Below are 22,551 nucleotides of genomic sequence, written 5' to 3'. Positions count from 1 at the left end.
TAGGTTGACATTTGAAATAGGGCAACATGGCTAAGGTCGACAGGGTTGAAATGTCGACACAAGCATTAGTTTGACTATGGGAAGGTTGACAGTCAAAAGTTTTCCATGTTCTTTTTTGAGCCGACATGTGTCGACAGGTGGTATTACATACCCTACCACCCACTACAGCATTGTGGGAGAACAGAACAGTGTGCTGAGCGTAGCGAGGCACCGCGCCCGAAGCATGGCGAGCGTAACGAGTCATGTGAGGGGCCGCGGTGCACTTAAACTATGTAAACATTAGGGACAAAGACATGTGAAAATGCCGACCTTCCCATTGTCGACCTAATGCTTGTGTCGACCTTCCAACCATGTCGACCTTAGCCACTATGACCTAATTCATGTGTTGACTTAAGCCATGTCGGCCTTCAGTGGTCTACTTGTCTGTAAAATGCAGAAGCTGATATTAGTAATGGGGCATGGCCTCATGTTCAGGGGTAGGGTCTAAAATCGTGACACTTCCTGCGAGGCCACGCACCGTTTTTGAAGGTGTGGGGGCATGGCCCTGCCATCTGTGACTCTCTCCCAGTGAATAGAGGCTGTGTATATGTAAAGCAGTGAGTGACAAGGGAGACTCTGAACTAAACTCCCCCTGCCCCCCCGCCATTGGACACTGGCATTCGCATGTCGTGTGGGACAGTCCCAAAAATCGTGACTGTCCTGAGAAAAACAGGACAGTTGGGAGGTATGCATGTATATTGTGCTGTACATCAGTATGTGAGTAACCAGTCCGTGCATCTCCCCACAGGTACCACGTGTCAGGAACCTGTTTATTCCATCCAGCTGAGTGATTATGTCACAGTAGAGGAGGGTCAGTGTGTCACCATCCCCTGTACTTTTACTACTGACCAGCGGAGAACATTCAGACATTCCACAGGATACTGGAAGACAAGTGACCATGTGATTGTAGCCTCTAATGACAGAAATACTCCTGGGGTAAAACCAAACTTCCGTCTGACCGGAAATCCGGATACTGGAGACTGCACGCTGACAATAACTGGTGCTGGGAAAGAAGACACCGGGAGGTATTATTTCAGGTTTGAAGAATCCCCAAGCAGTACAGTCAAATATAACTATCAGCAGTCAGTATATGTGACAGTTACAGGTGAGCATTGCTTCTGTTTACCCTCTGTGAATGTACAGTATATGAATGATATTGAATGAATACAGTTTTACCCAAATGCTCATACAGTGTGTATTAGTTCTACCCCAATATGTAACCTGAGAATACACCACTATCACAATGACGCCCCGTATTATACGTGTTGTTTTCCCTCCACCTGGTAAGTTTGTACACGTACCGTACTCACATCAAGTACGCTTTCAATACTCATATAAAGGTATCTTTAGATAACCAACAGTCTTCTTAATCAATTTCTCATGAGAACGAAGCTCCAATATGAATTCAGGAGAAGACACCAGATGGATATATCAAAGGAAAACAAAAATTGCAATGTGTAGAGGGTCTTTAAACCTGTTATAAAGTGATCTAGAGGGACCCAGAATGCGTACCTTCACTCACATGCAATAGAAAGATCCCACGTGCGTAAAGGTTTCTTTTATCAGGATCACACTTCGTGGTAGAAAGAACAATAATTCCCTCCACCGGTGGACTTATAAACGTACCATACTCACATGTAGTGCTTATGGATACCACATATAAGGGTATCTTTTAGGGTGCACGCTGGTCTTTTGGATATGCAAAACTCAAGCACATGGACTCCAATATAGGATTTATAAAAATAAAGAGAGGGTACCTCTCAGTATCAAATATTTATTTGTACATAAAAACAGGTGCATAGAAACAGCAAAGTAGTGACTGAAAGATGGAAAAATGAATGGCAGTACCTAGATCCGTGCAGTGGCCACATGCACCGGAACTCCACCATCCAATACAGTCACAGATTACAATGGTTGGCACCTCTCTCCACCGACGCGTTTCGATAGGTCCTCCTATCTTTGTCAAGGCTAAAGATACCTTTATATGAGTATTGAAAGCGTACTTGATGTGAGTACGGTACGTGTACAAACTTACCAGGTGGAGGGAAAACAACACGTATAATACAGGGCGTCATTGATAAAGAAACCTCTATACACGGGTATCTATCCTTCTCTATGTGAGTGAGGGTACGCATTCCATGGCCCTTGATCTCTATCCCTGAGTGTGTCTTAATAAGAATCGATAGACACTATATCCCCCTTTTTTTTTGATTCTCTCTTTAACATATTCAACTGATTACGAAAGAACCCCATCAAAAATCTATCAACTGTGGAAGAACAAAGTGTCAGCGCGGTATGCCTGATTTCTTTTAACATTTGCTCTATATAAGGACTTGTTGGTGGTCCTATTCTTGAAGGCCTAGATGAAGGTGCTAGGTGGCGCCTTGGGACTTTTCCTTTTGTTTTCCATTTGTATCTGTATCACCTTGAAATTGTCCTAGGCAGACACCATGTTCACACATAGTATTAATCGTCAAAATGTAATCTCAAATGTGTTTTCAATTGAAAAACCAGACATTATAGAAATGGTTGATGAAACCTTAGATACTCTGATGAAAAGACTTGAGAATACTTTATTGAAAGAAAATAGGATCTGGTGGGAGGTAACGTTCTTGGAACAATATCTGATGGCTAAAATGATACCTAAAGGTTTACAAATTAACAAACAAGCTGCTTTTACAAACCTATCAGATGCCTTTAAAAACAAATGGGAGACCATTATAAAATCTTGCTCCTTCTCACTCATGGATTTAATTATCCAAGAAAGAAAGGGAGAGATAATCAAACTAGAAACTGAGATAAAAAATATAGAACCCCTTCTACACCCATTTCAAGATCAAAAAGAGTTCAAAGAATGGGAGGAAAAGATCAAATTTAGAATTAAAAAGAATGAGACTGAAATCATGATAAAAAAACTGAAAAAATTTAAAAGAGATAGTGTCCCCAAACCTGATAATAGCCAGGAAGTGGCAGCTGGGAGACTCGGTCCAGAGCCACCAGCCAACACCCCTATGCTAAACAGAGTGGTAAGACCTAAAACCTACTCTCAGGCAATACAAAAACCTAGAGGTAATTACAATAGTCCAAAGAGAGCCCCCAATACACCCAGGGCCCTATTTAGGCCTAAACAGAACTATAGAGGGCGTAATCCTCCAAACGATCCAAAGCCCATCTATGATTGGGAAAAAAGAAAATAAATACCTGTGTACCAAAGAGAACAGAAAGACAGACCGAGGGAATCCTATTATAATGGGAAACAAGACGATTGGACAAACAGATACCAATCTAGCAATAGATATGATCATCTGAAAGGGAATACTGAGGGAGAGGATTTTTTATCCAGAACCCGAATCCCCTGGAGGAACGTTTAACACAAATCCTGCCGAGAGTACCCAATCACCACCATAAAAAACGGGGAAAAAGAGGTGGAGTAAGAAAACGGGAAAAAAGAAGAAAAAATCCCACAATAAATTTCAGCCAGGAAAATGACCCTGAGACTACCTCCACCAAAATCTTTAATTTGAGCTCTCATGTTCTCAGTAAGGATGAAACAGCAGTCCTTCAAAAGGGGCTCAAATTCTGCCCCAGTAATCAGATTGATTTTTTCAATCTATTTATTGATGTTCAAAAATTTATTAGGAGATTGTCCCTAAAGAAATTTTTTGCTACTCAAAAATCTGAGACCACTTCAATAGAAAAAGAAAAAGAAATAAACCCGTTTAAAAAACCATCAAAATTTTATCCAAAACATGTTAAAGGTTGTTTCCTCGAAACATTTCATAAAATTGTAAATGAGGAACTAAATCAGTTAAAAGACTCCCTCCCTGTCCATAAGAATAACTTGACGATGGGCGAACGAGAAGCCTTGAAGGCACTAAAATCCAATGAACAAATCATAATAAAGCCTGCAGATAAAGGCGGGGGGGTGGTAATCCTTAATAAAACTGCATATGTGGAAGAAGTATTAAGACAACTTGAAGATGGTTCAACGTATAAAAAGTTGAAAGTTGACCCATCAAACAAGATACTCACCAATTTGAAAACACTCCTAGAAGGCTATGTAGCAAAAGAAACTATTGATCAGGATTGTTACGAGTTCTTAATAAAGGAAGACTACTCAGTCCCTGTGATATACCTTTTACCCAAAATCCACAAAACCACAATCAATCCCCCAGGACGCTCTATTATAGCAGGCACCAACTCCATCACGTCCAATCTCTCATATAAGATAGATCACCACTTACAACCCCTTGTGACGTGCAATAAATCCCATCTTAAGGATACTAAAGACATACTAAATAAACTTAAAGGTATAAAATGGGATGATCATCTATTCTTGGTCACAGCGGATGTAACATCCCTCTATACCATTATTAAACACACTGATGGTATAGAGGCAGTCCGTAAAACTCTAGAGAAGACCACTAAATACACCATTTATATGATTATGTGCTCATGTTCTAAATGCTATATTGGGAAAACCACTAGAACTTTGAAAGTGAGATGGTCAGAACACATTAGAAACATTAAAAAAGGGAATATCGATCACCCCTTCTCACTGCATTTCAAAGAGGTTAACCAATGTTCTACGGCACATATAAAAGGCTTTTGGGGCCTAGAGAGTGTGAGGGATAACTGGAGGTATAAGAATAAAGATACTACCCTCGCACAAAAAGAGATGAGGTGGATCTTTAACATGCAAACTGTAGCACCTCACGGCCTTAATGTAGATTTTGAATTAAAGTGGTTCATTTAAATGTTTTTATGCTAATTAGTGTTTATAATGTGTTTTTTGTGTGGTTTTATATATATATATTTTTTGTAAAGGGAGATATATACAGGCACTTGCACTTTTTTTAGCTAAATTTGCACATCCTAAATTACACTAATGCACTTTATATGCACACCATAAGAACCTATGTGTTCTATAATACAAATGGCCGTGCGTTCCAAATGTATACGACCGGAAATAGAATATGCGCTCCAGCGCCATGTTGGAATGCGCTCCAAACGGAATCTAGCATGAGCGGTAGAATTGACCGCATCTCGCAGTGAGATATTCACACTGTGAGTAGAGGGCATAACAGCGCCCTAACAGATGATGCAGATTTCAACATAAAAAAGTGGACGCAAATTACGAAAAACGTACCCGTTTAAAAACCGGAAGTACGTAATGCGTTCCAGCGCCATTTGCTTTATGCGTTCCACCGATAAAGCCACCTAAATCTTGGGCTTTACTTATATAAAATCACCTTGCATTAATATTGGGGAGAATTGACTTAAAAACCAATCACCCATGATCAGTAATAACAATATAATTGATCAAACTGAACGAATGTTAGGAACGTGACATCACTTCCGGCGGAAGTGCACGTATACCTAATTGGATTGCTCATTATGACCTGTATAAATATCCCTACAGGTTGAACCTCTCTCCAGCCTTGACAAAGATAGGAGGACCTATCGAAACGCGTCGGTGGAGAGAGGTGCCAACCATTGTAATCTGTGACTGTATTGGATGGTGGAGTTCCGGTGCATGTGGCCACTGCACGGATCTAGGTACTGCCATTCATTTTTCCATCTTTCAGTCACTACTTTGCTGTTTCTATGCACCTGTTTTTATGTACAAATAAATATTTGATACTGAGAGGTACCCTCTCTTTATTTTTATAAATCCTATATTGGAGTCCATGTGCTTGAGTTTTGCATATCCAAAAGACCAGCGTGCACCCTAAAAGATACCCTTATATGTGGTATCCATAAGCACTACATGTGAGTATGGTACGTTTATAAGTCCACCGGTGGAGGGAATTATTGTTCTTTCTACCACGAAGTGTGATCCTGATAAAAGAAACCTTTACGCACGTGGGATCTTTCTATTGCATGTGAGTGAAGGTACGCATTCTGGGTCCCTCTAGATCACTTTATAACAGGTTTAAAGACCCTCTACACATTGCAATTTTTGTTTTCCTTTGATATATCCATCTGGTGTCTTCTCCTGAATTCATATTGGAGCTTCGTTCTCATGAGAAATTGATTAAGAAGACCGTTGGTTATCTAAAGATACCTTTATATGAGTATTGAAAGCGTACTTGATGTGAGTACGGTACGTGTACAAACTTACCAAGTGGAGGGAAAACAACACGTATAATACGGGGCGTCATTGATAAAGAAACCTCTATACACGGGTATCTATCCTTCTCTATGTGAGTGAGGGTACGCATTCCATGGCCCTTGATCTCTATCCCTGAGTGTGTCTTAATAAGAATCGATAGACACTATGGCCCTTATTCTGGTCGGTGCGGATATATCCGCGTGCGTACGGGCCGCCGATGTTTTGTGTCTGCGCATGTGCAGAGGCGTCTCTGCGCATGTGCGAGTGGGGCGTACGGCCAAATCCTGCATGATATGTGAACACTCCGAACAGGGGGTGGAGAGGGGCGTGAAGGGCTATTTGGGCTCATTACCATATGCATACGCCCCGCGTTTCATGGGCGTTCCCATGCAAACGCTGGGCGTACGTATGGTAATGCGTCCGTGACGCACGTGTAGGGGGCGGACATATGACATCAGCGGATGTCAGCTGCAGCCCAGATCCCGGCTTTTGCACGGAAAAATGTCCGTGTGGTCTGAGGTTGCGGGAGCTGGTGGAGCACTCGGTCCTGCATTCGATGGTCTGCGACCATCGAATGATGGGGGAGGTTCCCTTAGATGGAGGAGGCGTATTCCGTGAAAAATACATGTGCGGTCCGTTCGGCCAGCGTACGGACGGAGTTGGCGATCCGTATGGAAGGCGGGGTTTCGCACGCACGGTCCTGGCCGCATATTCGGATCCGGCCGCACCGATCAGAATAAGGGCCTATATCCCCCTTTTTTTTGTTTCTCTCTTTAACATATTCAACTGATTACGAGAGAACCCCATCAAAAATCTATCAACTGTGGAAGAACAAAGCATCATCGCCGTATGCCTGATTTCTTTTAACATTTGCTCTATATAAGGACTTGTTGGTGGTCCTATTCTTGAAGGCCTGGCTGAAGGTGCTAGGTGGCGCCTTGGGACTTTTCCTTTTGTTTTCCACACCACTATCACACCCCACACAGAAGTCGATCTCCACTCGGGTGTGGATTATTAGGTTGACCAAACTAAGATCGACATGCATTAGGTTGACCACTGAAGGTCGACAGGCTTTAGGCCAACACAGGAAAAGGTTGACATGGCTTAAGGTACACATGGTCATTATGTCGATACAAGCATTACAGATGGGGCAGGTCCCATCTTGGCTACCTATGGCGAGAGTTTCGCCAGCTGGCGATGGCTGGCCACGGCGCCCGCCATCGCAATACATTTTAAATGCTTGGCGATTCGCCGTGGCGTCTCCGGATGAGTGCAATACCAGTGATCATCCACCAGATGTCACTTTTGAAAACCTCTTTGCGCATGCGTAAAATTTATGCTGCAGCGCGTGCATGAAGCGCAGGAACTACAGTAAATAATTTATTGTCCCTGGCAAGCCTAGTCAGCGCCTCTCTCACACCACCGGCACGAGCATGATTCTGTCTCTTTGGAGGAGTGGATCATGCTGACGCGGGCGGAGAGGCGCTGCATTTGTTTGACACGAAGGAGCGTCTCTGACGGACGCTCTTGCGACCCAGTTGCACAGACGTTCCAGTAATGAGATGCTTTTGCGTCTGAGTTGTTATTATGGCAGGGTACTACAGTAAAGTACTTTACTACTATTGTGCTATGTCCAGCAAGCTGTACTGTTCTATAGATAGTGTACACACTAATAAATAAAATTACATTGCATTGCGTACAGAATCATTACATTAAATTATACTGTACTGTATTGTACGTCTCACAGCGTCTGAGACGGTCCTTTAAAGAATTAGCGCTGTAATGTACTGTACTGTATTTAAGGTCAAGTCAACCCCCTCCTCCCCTGGAAAGGGAGGAGGCGATTGACATACACATTATGCACAGTACCAACAGTTCAAAATATTCAGCATCGGCTACGTGAACGTGAAGGTAAATGCTTGTATACTGTAGGATCATGACACTACAGTACACGGCCCTTTTGCGCCCTTCGATGTTCACGAGCGACTCATTTGCACGAGCGTCTCATTTCCTATGAGCAGCTCATCACGCACGAGCGTCTCATACTGCAAGCGCGCTCCGTACGGCGAATGGCGGGTTTCCATTGGCACATTGCAGTATAGCACTCCGACTCTAGCTTGATGGAGCATTAGCCACCCAGTGGTGGCGGATTGTATTGCATGGCGTGAACCCACGCCCCTTGGCGGACGCCGGCGCAAGAAGAATATCGGAGCGCCAGAACCTCCGCCATGGCGGCCTGGCGGCAAGGATGGGACCTGCCCCATCTGTAGGTCAACATTACAGAGGTCGACAGTCAAAAGGTTAGCATGGGTTTCTCACTTTTTATTTGTCCTGAATGTCGTCACTGTCAACATGGACACTGAAAAAGTGCACCATGGCCCCTCGCTCCGGGCATGGTGACTTGCTGCGCTCGGCAGGATTAGGGTGGCCAATCCCAGGATCGGGATCGTCGAGATCCCGGGATTTGGCCCCTAAAACGCCAGGATTTCACAGGCTTTGCGCAGTCTAATGCCGAACAGCGTCTGAGCTGGTTCTCAGACACTGGCTGGCATTAAACTGTAGCGTGATGACGCCCGGGATTAGACGACGCCTGGCATTAGACTGCGCAGCGTGTCGACGTCAGAAGTCACGCTGCGTAGGCCACACAACAGCAGCCTCATCCTGTGCGCACCATGCTGACCTCCCAGCGCTCCATGAGACCGCTCACCCACCCAGACAGCCTGCATTCGCCTCTTCCCGGACCCCCGTACCATCTTCCGACGTCCACCCACCCAGGCTGCATCCTCCCGCCTTCACGCCCAGGCTGCATCAGCCCAGCTCCCTCACCCCGCCACACCACACCTGTAAGTAAATATGCGGGGGGCCGGGGCGGGTTTTTGTATTAGGGATGCCAACCCCGGGAATTCTAGGATTGGGCATTTTTCAATCCCGAATTCCTGGATTGAAAAAATGCCTCGGGATTGGCATCCCTAATTAGGATGTGATGGTTTTGCGGGAGAAGATTGGAGGGGAGTTTAGTATGCACCAACAAACATCTTTAGCAGTGGCTCTACCCCTGAATCGGAGGGATTTTTTTCCATGGTTGTTTAAAAGGGGTCTGACTAGGTCGTGTAGATCAGCTTTACCGTCTACAGCTTTGTTCTTAATACCTATATCTCAAATAGGGTTGGGTACAATACGTCGTGAGATGTATCTAGAACTTTGATGGCCACATGGGAACATTCTGAAAGCGCCCCCCCCCAACATCCAGTTTGGCCAAAAGGGTACCCGGACCAAAACCCTGGATTAGGTAAAGGTCCTCATCGAAAAGCTGGTAACGGACACAGCAGAATTCAGTAGGAATGGTGTCATTCATGGATCGCCTGTGTAGATAAGACAAGTGCTGGATTAGCCAAAACTTGCCTGGGACCTCCTTGGGCACCACCCCTAGTGGAGAAATGCACAAATTGGGCAAAGGCTGGGAGTCAAAAGGTCCGCAAATGCGGCCCAAGGCTATCTCCATGTCCACCATCTGTCTCACAACATGGGGCAATTACGCATCCTGCCTATTCAGATATCGGGACAACCACCGCGATATAGCAGGTACACTAATGGGGGATCGGGCCTTACTTAGAGCTGGCAGCGGGCTCACAGCGGTCTGCAGGTGCACCGGAAGGGGCAGACTTGCAGGGTGACTGGGTGGCAGGGTGACTGGGTCCGCACACTTGGCAGGTGTGTCGGAACCAATGACTCACCCCTCTTGTGCACTTGGAGTCATTGTACGTGAAGCACTTTCCTTTCGCTGAAGGGGGCGCAGACCCCTTCTTTCAGTACAAAGGTCAGTATATACATTTATTAGCTTGCTGGCATTTATCCAGTACCTGCACTTACAGTGCCCTTAGGAAAAATGCTACACTCAAAAAAACTTTTTTTGATCTTCCCCCTTTTTTCTCCTCTCCCAGACATATAAAAACCCTCTCTAAGTCCACCACTTGTTACTTTTGGAATACAGTGTCCTCTTTTTTCCTGTAGTTTAATATAATTTTAAAAAAAGTAATATATGAATATAAAAAGAACAAAAAAAGATATAAAATTAGTAGTCTTTATGTGGTACAGCTCCTTTTCTATACCCTACATGTAACACATGACTTGATATTTTGTATGAGCTGTATCGCATTGGATCTCGTTTATAATGCATACCTATCATGGGACATAGTCTCTCCCTTGTACTCTGTATGTAATATGCAACAGAATACCCCATATATTGATTATGAGTTATACCACTACTGATTTCCTTTTAATATGTCAAATGTCAAATGTCTGTAAATGCAGCGATATATAGTTTGTATGTTGTGTAGAATTTTACCCATTAATGTCTCTTTAAGAGTAGCTTGGATCCTCTATTTAACCACTTACTGTGCTCCTGTGTAAAAATATCCGGAAACGTTATATATTAATATGAGACCCATTGTGATCCAGTCAACTGTGTGCGGTAACCTAGCAACCAAAACGCTATGCATTCTACTATATGGGTATGCCCTAACGCACGTAGTCACATGATCTACGTGACGACGTGTGAGACCCGGCCCGCAGCATATCACAGAACGGCCGGACAAACCTCCGGCTACACGCCACGCTACCTAGCAACGTGCTAGTTTATGTCCGGGGTATAGGACATATCACTTCCGCCCAGACGGATTGTTGCCTAGCAACAAAGACGCCGGCTGTACAATAGAAGTGATACGTAGCGGCACAGAGGTTTCCAAGACAACGGGAAACCACAGGATCACACACACAGCTGATAGTGATCACAATGTACGCCCACGGATGTCTAATTAACATATGGTCCCGTTATACACGGGCCCAAACGATGTTTATTATCATCATTTCATGCACTATTATGTATTAATAGATTGATCTATTGAAATCAGGTTTTGCCTCCTGTTCAAATGTTTAGTTTATTTGCTATTTCAGTGTGAGTATTTGCACCACACCTGTGGCTAACAAGCCATGTGATTTAGAATATGGGGTATATAAGACCAACATGAACGGTCCCAGCTACCCACCTTTGATAAAGCCACCAAGAGTGGCGAAACGCGTCAAGAAGCTACTGGGGAACCCCCCCTCAACAAAACTTCTGGATTGCAGCCCGAACCATCCCCTGGATCTACAATTCTTACACCCTGGGACATTGTCTCCTCGTGCTTCAAACTGAAGGATCATTCCCGGTAACTCACCATCCATCATCTTTCCTTCTGGGAGCATCCGAGCAATTTACAACCCACTTATTGTCGGTAATTTGTGCCATCTTGGGCCGACCTGTGGACACTCGGTCGAGGACATCCCGTTAACATCTAGGGTGGTAACTATGACATCTACAGATTTGTCCAGGGGAACATAGGAACGGACTCTCCATTTGTTTCTTCTAACTGCAGGGGGACCCCCATACTATTTCATTTACTCGCTACCAAGTGTATACACAATTTTACCCCGCTTTTTAATTTTTATTTCCATTAATTGTTGTTTATTGATGCATTGTTCTTAATACATTTTTCAATCGATTCTCATCACTGGTGCGCTGTTTATCCACTCTTTTTCCTACTCCTTCTTTCAGGAAAGGGCTACTTAACTAGTTACTCGGCAGTGGGGATCTGGCTGGTGACCTCCAGCCAAATCTCCACGTCCTTGAAACCTAGAGGCAAGACTGTATTACTCTCCTGATTATGATGACACTTATTGTTGTAGTCCCTCCAGAAGTATCCATTGTACTTCAAGAACATCTCATTAATCAAGAAGATGTACTTGACTACATTGAGGTGCTCCTCCGACTTCTCATCCAGATAACGGGACGAAAAAAACATAAACCCCTTGAGCTAATGGTGGAAGCTGTGATACGCATGTTCACCAATCCCACCAGGCTTCTTAGCCGTGTCAAACCCAGCCTTTCAATCCTCAGTAATTGTGAATACAGGTACGTCTACAAATTTACCGGACCTAATCTTATCCCTGACCCTTTTACGCATACCACTAGTCCCTGCGGTGTTCAAGCAGTAGACCATCTCCCCATGCAAAGGCGATTCCTTGGGAGCTGATGCCTTCTTAGGCGCGTTAGCCTTCCCCAATTTCCTAGTGACCTTGCGCGCGACTAACTTCCTAAGCTTACACAGGCGCCCTGATGGGACCCTGATGTGGAAACATGTACGGTATTAAGCAGTGGAGATTCAGTGGCTCCTGGCGCCAACCTTGGTAAACCTTCCGGGGGAACAAAAGAAAATGTTAAATTACTAGCAGCAGTACCCGCATACCCCAGGGACCACAGCGGCTGCCCCACATATAACTGGAGCAGGGAAGGAGCAGCAGGCATTGCCGCCAATGCGGCACTGCTGCCAGCCGATATGCTATATGGAGGGACCCACGGGGATGCCCCACAAAATCAGGGGGGGTAAGCGTTAAATTCTGGCTGCCCTGACCCGAAAGGCTGCTGCCCCAAAGTCTGCTGCTGCCAAGGCCCAGTGAGACCACCAAAGGGGTAACCCAAAAAGGCCTGTGACAGAGGCACACCCTGCGGGTCATTAAAGAACCAAGTGGTCTCGGGCCCATAAGACAAGGGAAAATGGGTCGCAAGCAATGGGGCCAACATCAGGGTCATGGAGATGGGTAACTTCTGCTGCTGTGAGGCATAAGCCTGCCAAACCGAAATGCTGGGGTGGTACCAGTCGCCCTGACCATAGCCCTGGGTCAAGGCTAGAGATGGCCGCACTGGTATAGTAGATGTTGCGATACCGTGTATTGGGACGAGAGCAGCTGTACCACCCCAGCAGGGGACAGCAAAGGCGCTCCCGCCGTGCTACCCCACTCTGATCTGTTAGCTACCTGCGACCCCATAGCCTGCTGCTGAAGGCCACCATACCCTGCGGGGGCCTGCATTGGGCCAGAAATGCCAAGGGAGGTGGGGGAGGGAACCCCAAACCTGCCGCCCCCTGTCCCCAAATGGGAGTGGCTGTGAAGGGCGTGGGTGCTGGCGCCATGGCCAATGCCACTGCTTGTGACTGCAGCAGAGAAGTGGCCAGCCCCACGTGGGGGGCAGCCGAGGGGGAGATGCCAATCCTCAGACCCAGATGGGGGAATGAACCACTGGGGAAGGGGGGTTGCTGCAAGGCCGACCCTGGAGAGCTTAGCCCATGCCAGGGCTGGGTGGGACCCCCGATACTGTATACTGGGGGGAGGGGCTGGACCTGCGCCGGAGGTCTGAGGGCACCCAAGGGTGGCTGGTGTCTGAGGCGCTGGGGGTGTGGGGGCTGGGATCCAGAACCCGACCCGGCTGTTCCGGGATCAGGCCTAGCCATGGCACCGGAAGAGGCGCTGCCTGCGTCATCACTGCACGCCGGAGGCAGCGATTGCAGTAACTAGGCTGCAGTCAGTCGCTGGAGCACGGCGGAGCCCGCCTGGTGCTTGCCCGCATCATGGGACCCGCCAGGTGGCTCATCATCACTGGGTGACGGGGGCAGATGGACACCCCAGAGCTGCCTGGAGCTGGGCCAGACCTGGGGGTGCCCAGTGTGGGTCCAGCTGCGGAGGGAGGTGTGCCCTAGGGTTACCAACTCATCCCTTTTATCCGGGACACATATTAATTACACAGTTTCTGTGGCAGTTTAAAACCAGGTGAAATGGAGACTAGAGGTGTGGCAGTTTAAAACCATGTGAAAGCCAGCCACAGAACCTGTGTAATTAAAATGTGTCCCAGATTATAGGGGTGAGTTGGTAACCCTAGTGTGCCCTCCCAGGTAAGTGAGGGGTGAGGGGGATACCGGAGGCCAGCTCCAGGGCCAGGGAGGCAGAGGAGGCACCTGAGTGTCATGGGTGGGGGGAACCAAGGGTCAGGTGGGCACAGAAGGCTGGGGACGTCCAGCACTTAGGAACTGGAGGAGGTAGGAAGCCATCCATAAGGCAGTGGGGAGGGGGAGCAGAGCGGCAGGGATGGAGTACAAGGAGTACAGACTGGCAACTTAGCTGCAGTTGAAAAACTTCAGGAAGCTGGCTGCACTATAGCAAGGCTGAAAAACTTCTGCAAGAGGAAGTACTTCCTGTCAAGATCGGTTTATATACCCCTCTCCCAAGCTCACGCCCCTATGCTCACCCATAGGCTACCAATGAACTGAAACCAAACTTTACACAACTAGCAGTCATTAACTCCTTCCTGCAAACCCAAAAATGTAAGCCTCCAAACTACTCTCTGGCTTTGGCAGCCCTCGCTTAATCTAAGTTTCTGGCAGTGCTGCTGTGGCTCTGACCTCCCCTGTGACCCGGCTCCTCTGTACCCTCCTCCCGGTTCCATGTCCCCATGTGCATGCTTCCCTTTCCCCTGCCTGGTAAGTGTTCACAGCCACCACCACACATCACTGGTGACAAGTAGTCAATGCTGACCAAAGTCTGTCATCTACTGTATATACAATTCTCAATTTTAGTTCAAACAGATTGAACTCAGGGTTGCCTACCCTCCTGGAATGGCTGGGAGGGTCCCCGAAATCATGTCCCCTCCCAACCCTTCACCAGAGCCGCCCATCTCCTGTGCACCGTCCCACGGCGGTGGGATCCGTGGATGAATTGTGTCATTTTAGCTCTGCTCCCAGCAGTGCAATGCCTGAAATAGTGGCATTGCAAGGCAGAGACGTGGCTAAAATCGCTCTCGCCATGCCCCCAAACAAGTCAGCTCTCCGCAGCTCCACCACAGCACCGCCCCTTTTCGTTTCCAGGGTCGGCTCCGCCCTCTGCTTCACTGAGCTGTCTGCCCTCTCCCAGAGAACTTGATAGATGAAAGTTTTTATTCAACCTTACGTACTACAGTATGTTACTATGTAAGTTATACTAGTAATAGTAATCTACAGGACAGACATAAATATGACATCACAGGAATAAATGGCCCCCAATCATTGACATTATTTGGTAAAAAACATAGATGCTATAGGTGTGGGTATACGGTCATTGGGTCCATCCTATTTAGGTTGTCATGTATTGGGTCTAAAGGCCCCGTACACTATGTGATTTTGGGACAATTTCATCCGATTTCGGCACTTTGGGCCGATAACCGGGTGAAATCGGCCCAAAATCGCAGGTGTGTGACATCTGATCCGATCCGATGTGCGGTCCCAGCACATAAGATCACGTCCGACCTCCCTGTATGCATATGCCTGCCCGCCTGACAGGCATATGCATACAGACTGAAAGGGGGAGCGGTGGGTTCAGCAGCGCTCATCAGGGGGACGCCTGACGCTTTAAATAGCTGGCGGCGCCGGCGAGTGCTGACCTGGCCGGGCGGTGTGATCAGCAGTCCACGACATTAGCCGCCAGTACCCAATCACACAGAGATGTTTCATCTTCCGCGCCTCTCATCCGAATGAGCCAACTTTCTCAGCTCCTGATTGGCCGCTAGGCGTCCAATAGAATCATTCGGATGAGAGGCGTGGAAGATTAAACATCTCTGCGCCTCTCAGTCCAATCGGGTACCGACGGCTGATGCGGTGGACTACGGCGGAGACGGAGAAGATGACGGGATCTTCGCCAGAGGACCTGGTGAGTAGGATTTCCTTCCACAGATCCCCCATGGATTTCTTCAGATCCAGGACCCCGGACTCTTCAGCCCTGGAGCCGCGGACCCCGGACCAGCCCCAGAACCAAGGCACCGGACCCGGACCCAAGGCACCGGACCCGGACCCAGGGACCTACCGACGGGCTCAAGATAGGTAAGTATCAGTATGTATGGGCTTTGGATGTAATAAAGTTTTATTTTTAATGTGTCAGTGTGTTTATTTAACAATTTTTATTACTGTGGAACTACAAGTGCCAGCAGGCCCTTTAATGCTCCGTATGCTGGGACTTGTGGTTCTCCAAGTCCCAGCATGCGGGGGAGGCTTGCTGGGACTCATAGTTCCACAGTAAAAGACAATAGTTTTTATTTTATTTTTTTACACTTCAATCAGCCCGGTGACCACCGCACAGGGTCACCGGGGACAGCACCAGGCTTCAGCCTGGTCAGGTAAGTCCTGGAGGGGGGACCCCTTAATTGGAGGGGGGGTCCCCACTCCCCCAGGCCAGGCTGACCGGTCAGAGGGCTGAATGCTTTGGCTGGGGGGACTTGTATAAAAAGTCTCCCCCCGGCTGTGGCATTACCCTGCTGGCTGGTTTGGCCTGGGGCTGGTTCTTAAAATACGGGGGACGCCTAGTCATTTTGTCCCCCGTATTTTGGGAACCAGCCCCGGACCTGGAGCCTGGGGCTGGGTTTAAAAAATCAGTGAAGCCCTATTTGTCGGGTTTCCTGATTTTTTTTTATACCTGCCCCGGCTCTTTCAGCCTTGTGCTGGTTACGGCTGTGGGGGGGGACCCCACACCATTTTTTTATTTATTTTTCTACTTTTTTTTACACTCTGCAGCCTGCACGGATCTGACTGATCCGTGCAGACTGCCTGTAGGAATTCGTATTAGCAGCCGTATATACAGCCGTTAACACGAATTACTACGACATCGGAGGGTTACAAAGCAGTCAAATATTACTGCTTTGTAAATTCCCATCCGGAACACGACTTTGCATACGACGTATGCAGTCGTATTCATTCGTATCAAGAATACGAATACAATTTGTTGTATTCGTATTCTTAGTCAATTTCCCCCCTAGTCTTTTTGGCTCCAAATTTTTAAACAGGACTGGTCCAAGAGCCCGGTGCATTTTGTATCCTAGGGCTTGTTATACTCATGGGGGAACCCCAGGCAATTTTAGTTATTTATTTAGTTATTTTTCTTATTTTTACACAGAGAAGCATGCACGGGACTGACTAATCCACACAGGTTTCAGCAAATACGGATGGAAAACCTATCACACTGACATGCTCCCTCCCCTGCTGCCTGTGCTCTATCAGACTGACATGCTCCCTCCCCTGCTGCCTGTGCTCTATCACACTGACATGCTCCCTCCCCCGCTGCCTGTGCTCTATCACACTGACATGCTCCCTCCCCCGCTGCCTGTGCTCTATCAGACTGACGCGCTTCCTCCCCCGCTGCCTGTGCTCTATCAGACTGACGCGCTCCCTCCCCTGCTGCCTGTGCTCTATCAGACTGATGTGCTCCCTCCCCTGCTGCCTGTGCTCTATCACACTGACATGCTCCCTCCCCTGCTGCCTGTGCTCTATCAGACTGACGCGCTCCCTCCCATGCTGCCTGTGCTCTATCAGACTGACGCGCTCCCTCCCATGCTGCCTGTGCTCTATCAGACTGACGCGCTCCCTCCCATGCTGCCTGTGCTCTATCAGACTGACGCGCTCCCTTTCCCCCGCTGCCTGTGCTCTATCAGACTGAGGCGCTCCCTCCCATGCTGCCTGTGCTCTATCAGACTGACGCGCTCCCTCCCATGCTGCCTGTGCTCTATCAGACTGACACGCTCCCTCCCATGCTGCCTGTGCTCTATCAGACTGACACGCTCCCTCCCATGCTGCCTGTGCTCTATCAGACTGACGCGCTCCCTCCCATGCTGCCTGTGCTCTATCAGACTGACGCGCTTCCTCCCCCGCTGCCTGTGCTCTATCACACTGACGCGCTCCCTCCCATGCTGCCTGTGCTCTATCAGACTGACGCGCTCCCTCCCATGCTGCCTGTGCTCTATCACACTGACGCGCTTCCTCCCCCGCTGCCTGTGCTCTATCAGACTGACGCGCTCCCTCCCCCGCTGCCTGTGCTCTATCAGACTGACGCGCTCCCTCCCCTGCTGCCTGTGCTCTATCAGACTGACGCGCTTCCTCCCCCGCTGCCTGTGCTCTATCAGACTGACGCGCTCCCTCCCATGCTGCCTGTGCTCTATCAGACTGACGCGCTCCCTCCCATGCTGCCTGTGCTCTATCAGACTGACGCGCTCCCTCCCATGCTGCCTGTGCTCTATCAGACTGACACGCTCCCTCCCATGCTGCCTGTGCTCTATCAGACTGACGCGCTCCCTCCCATGCTGCCTGTGCTCTATCAGACTGACGCGCTCCCTCCCCTGCTGCCTGTGCTCTATCAGACTGACGCGCTCCCTTTCCATCCCTCCTCACATCCTCACCCTCCTCCCACAGCCTAATTCTGACTATCCCCGCTTGTGCCTAACTCTAACCCCAAGGCCGCATTAAGGGGGGTCAAAGGGGGTCAGTACCCCTGGGCCCCCCTCTACTTTGTGGTAGGCATGTATTTAAAAAAATATTTGCTCATGAAGCCGGAAACTTACTGATCCGGGGAAACGCGTTGAGCACATTGAGCACTTTTATTTGGGACCCACTTTATTTGCCAACAAGCCTATCTCCTGAACACAAGTTATTTTACTGATTATTACATTTATCTTTAGTAGAGTTAATAAATATTATGTATTGTAATACTATCTCAGCAATCCTATTGCTCAGTGTCCTGTTTTCAACAGCGACCAGAGATGGTCGCTGATGAAAAGGACACACTGCCGGGAGAAGAGGCAGGGGAAGTCGCTGGTCAGAGGAGCATGCTCCTCCGGCCAGCGACCACTAGGGGGCTGTAAACGGGAGCGCGCACCCGCCGATTTATCGCCAGTGCACACTCCAATCACTGGCAATATGGTCGCTCTGTCTAAAGTGACCCAGGCCTCTCGAAGGCTTAACCCCAGTACCCTGCCACCTAACCCTATTCCCCCGCCCCACAGCCTAATCCTAACCTCCCCCTAAGGTCTCTTGACACAAGCACACACACACACAAGTTACATACACACAGAGATTCATAAATCACATGCACACACAGACACACCACTCACTGGCAGTGTCATTGGCTGGGTGGGCCTTGGAACTGCAGCAGCCTCTCTGCACCCTTTTGTTTCCTCAGCAATAGCCTGTGTCCACTTAGCTCCACCTCCCTCCACCAGAGCCACCCATCTGCCGCGAACCACCCTTCGGCAGTGGGGTCCCTGTGAATCTGCCTGCAGCAGGATGCAGAGTGGGGAGAGCGACTCTCCTGCCCAGCGCCTCCCCACTCTGCTGACTGTGGGCAAGTAACGGCCCTGCATTAAGTGCAATAAAGTGTTAAAATACTGTAAGTGTTTTATTGTAAGCAGTGCAGTCAAAGCAGCTCTGGGGGTCCCACATATGGAGGTATTGTTTTGGCAAAAAAATGGCGATATGTTAGATAATGCAAGATAAAACTCTGTTTTTTATGAAGTCTCTTATTATGCTTCTCCCCACAGATTTCACATGTCACGTGCCTAGTTATTCACTCCAGCAGACTAATGATGTCACTGTAGAGGAGGGTCTGTGTGTCACCATCCCTTGTAATATTATTGATGACCGTCAGAGGACAATAACAAATTTCAAAGGATACTGGAAGAACATTGTGTCCAATGAGATTGTAGCCTCTACTTTTAAAGACTCCAATATAGGAAAATCCAACTTCCAGCTGGCAGGAAAACCAGAAACTGGAGACTGTACTCTCACAATATCCAAAGCCAGGAGAGAGGACAGTGGGATATATTATTTCCAGTTTGAAGAAATGTCAGACAGTGGTATTAGACATAGATATAAACAATCCATAACAAGAGTGACAGTAACAGGTACGTTTTGCTTTTACTTATTTTTCATGAATTTATAAAAATGAACGTTGTGCACCGGGCACTTGTCTGGTTTTGTGTTTTGGTTTTGGATCTGGATCTCTGTCGTGTTTTGGATCTGGATTGGTTTTGGATATGTATTTAAATTAAGAAAAAAACAGAACTGCTAAGATCAAAGTTTTTTTTTTTTTTTGGCCGTACACTATTATTACCAGGGCTGTTTCTAGACCAGCGGTTCTCAAACTGTGGGTTCTGACCCCAAAGTGGGTCCCGACCTTCTCAGCATGGGGTCGCGACTCCATGTTGCTGACCATCAAGCTGATGACTTTTCTCATTTCAGTCAATGATACAAGAGGCCAAATGTAATAGGGTGAGAGTTTCAGAAAGTGAGAGATTTTGGGAGAGTTTCCCATGTTTTTTTAAAGTAGCAATCAATTACATGGCAAAATCAACTTGGTTTTGCAGTGTAATTGATTGCTGCTTTAAAAAAAAGGGGAAAACTCTCCCAAAATCTCTTGCTTTCTGAAACTCTCACCCTATTACATTTGGCCCACGGAGTCTGATAGATCTGTTGCATTATCTGTTAGTTTAGACTCCTCCCATCACTCTGTGCCTCCACAATGCTGCCATGTCTGTGCTGTCTGCTGACTACACATGTGATGGGTTATGGTATATCAGACTCCTCCCATCACTCTGTGCCTCCACAATGCTGCCATGTCTGTGCTGTCTGCTGACTACACATGTGATGTGATGGGTTATGGTATATCAGACTCCTCCCATCACTCTGTGCCTCCACAATGCTGCCATGTATGTGCTGTCTGCTGACTACACATGTGATGTGATAGGTTATGGTATATTCTCCTCCCATCACTCTGTGCCTCCACAATGCTGCCATATCTGTGCTGTCTGCTGACTACACATGTGATGGGTTATGCTATATCAGACTCCTCCCATCACTCTGTGCCTCCACAATGCTGCCATGTATGTGCTGTCTGCTGACTACACGTGTGATGTGATGGGTTATGGTATATCAGACTCCTCCCATCACTCTGTGCCTCCACAATGCTGCCATGTCTGTGCTGTCTGCTGACTACACATGTGATGTGATGGGTTATGGTATATCAGACTCCTCCCATCACTCTGTGCCTCCACAATGCTGCCATGTATGTGCTGTCTGCTGACTACACGTGTGATGGGTTATGGTATATTAGACTCCTCCCATCACTCTGTGCCTCCACAATGCTGCCATGTATGTGCTGTCTGCTGACTACACATGTGATGTGATAGGTTATGGTATATTCTCCTCCCATCTCTCTGTGCCCCCACAATGCTGCCATGTATGTGCTGTCTGCTGACTACACGTGTGATGTGATGGGTTATGGTATATTAGACTCCTCCCATCACTCTGTGCCTCCACAATGCTGCCATGTATGTGCTGTCTGCTGACTACACATGTGATGTGATGGGTTATGGTATATTAGACTCCTCCCATCACTCTGTGCCTACACAATGCTGCCATGTATGTGCTGTCTGCTGACTACACGTGTGATGTAATGGGTTATGGTATATTAGACTCCTCCCATCACTCTGTGCCTCCACAATGCTGCCATGTATGTGCTGTCTGCTGACTACACATGTGATGTGATGGGTTATGGTATATTCTCCTCCCATCTCTCTGTGCCCCCACAATGCTGCCATGTATGTGCTGTCTGCTGACTACACGTGTGATGTAATGGGTTATGGTATATTAGACTCCTCCCATCACTCTGTGCCTCCACAATGCTGCCATGTATGTGCTGTCTGCTGACTACACATGTGATGTGATGGGTTATGGTATATTCTCCTCCCATCTCTCTGTGCCTCCACAATGCTGCCATGTATGTGCTGTCTCCTGACTACACATGTGACGTGTCAGAATCCCTGGAGAGGGATTTGCGCAATCTTGGTCTCCAACATGGCTGCCCCACGCAGGAGACACCTAAGAGAACCAGGCATACCTCCACCAGCCTAGGCCCAACGCCAGACCTACTCCCACTCGGTGTGTCACCGCAATGGCGACTGCAGCAGCCTGGACCCTGCTCCCTGGTACCCTGACCATACACGGTAGCCAGCGGGGACTATGCCGAAAACCATGCTGGAGGTAAGTCTCCATGTGCTGACACAGGAGCCAAAGAAGTTGGGGGTCCTCAGGATTTCTGAAACCAGCACCAAGCTTAAGGGCCGGTCCTGGTCCCCAAACTACAGGTGACAAAATGAATAGCGGTCCCCCATATTTTGACAACCAGCACCGAGTCTAAACAGTCAGCAGGGCAATGCCAAAGCCGGGAAAACTTTTTATACAAGTTCCCCCGGCCAAAGCTTTAAACCCCCTGACTGGTCATTTTGTCCCCTGTATTTTGGGAACCAAGACTGGCCCAAGAGCCTCTTTTTTTTACACTGAGAACCCTGCACACATCTGACTAATCCATGCAGGCTTCAGTCAAATACGAGGGAAAGACATGTTCTGTTTGTCATTTGTGTTTACTGGTGAATTTGTATTCGTATAATGATAGTAAATTTGACAATACCATTGAAATGAATGGGGTTTTACGGATGTATTCTATAGATGGTGTATTCATGTATTTTTTAGAAATATAAAAAAAATGACCGTAAAAAATATGAATCGTATCCATTTCAACTTTACTTATTTGATGTGTGAAATACGTACATATTTCACAATGAATGTGTACGAATATGACCATTCGTACTCATTTGATCTTAGGGAATGTACCCCTCACAGTCACTCCCTGAAGTGAAGTGGTGCTGGCGGTGCCACAAACCTTCTAGTTCTTCCATCCCT

General features: G+C 47.6%; 1 protein-coding gene across 1 annotated transcript in view; it reads left to right on the top strand.

The window, feature by feature from the left end:
- The first annotated feature begins 726 nt into the window (after positions 1-726).
- LOC146041463 (sialic acid-binding Ig-like lectin 12) overlaps positions 727-22,551 on the top strand; it is a 74,440-nt gene continuing 52,615 nt past the window's right edge. The window contains exons 1-2 of the mRNA XM_083161440.1: positions 727-1,144; positions 19,353-19,715. Of these exons, the coding sequence (XP_083017566.1) occupies positions 727-1,144; positions 19,353-19,715 (781 nt within the window). The remainder of the gene's footprint in view (positions 1,145-19,352; positions 19,716-22,551) is intronic.

The sequence above is a fragment of the Crinia signifera genome, chromosome 19 (genome assembly GCF_055691185.1).
Source record: "Crinia signifera chromosome 19, ASM5569118v1, whole genome shotgun sequence".
NCBI lineage: Eukaryota > Metazoa > Chordata > Amphibia > Anura > Myobatrachidae > Crinia > Crinia signifera.
Note: the sequence above shows the minus strand (reverse complement) of the source record. Positions and strands in the feature narration are given on the sequence as shown.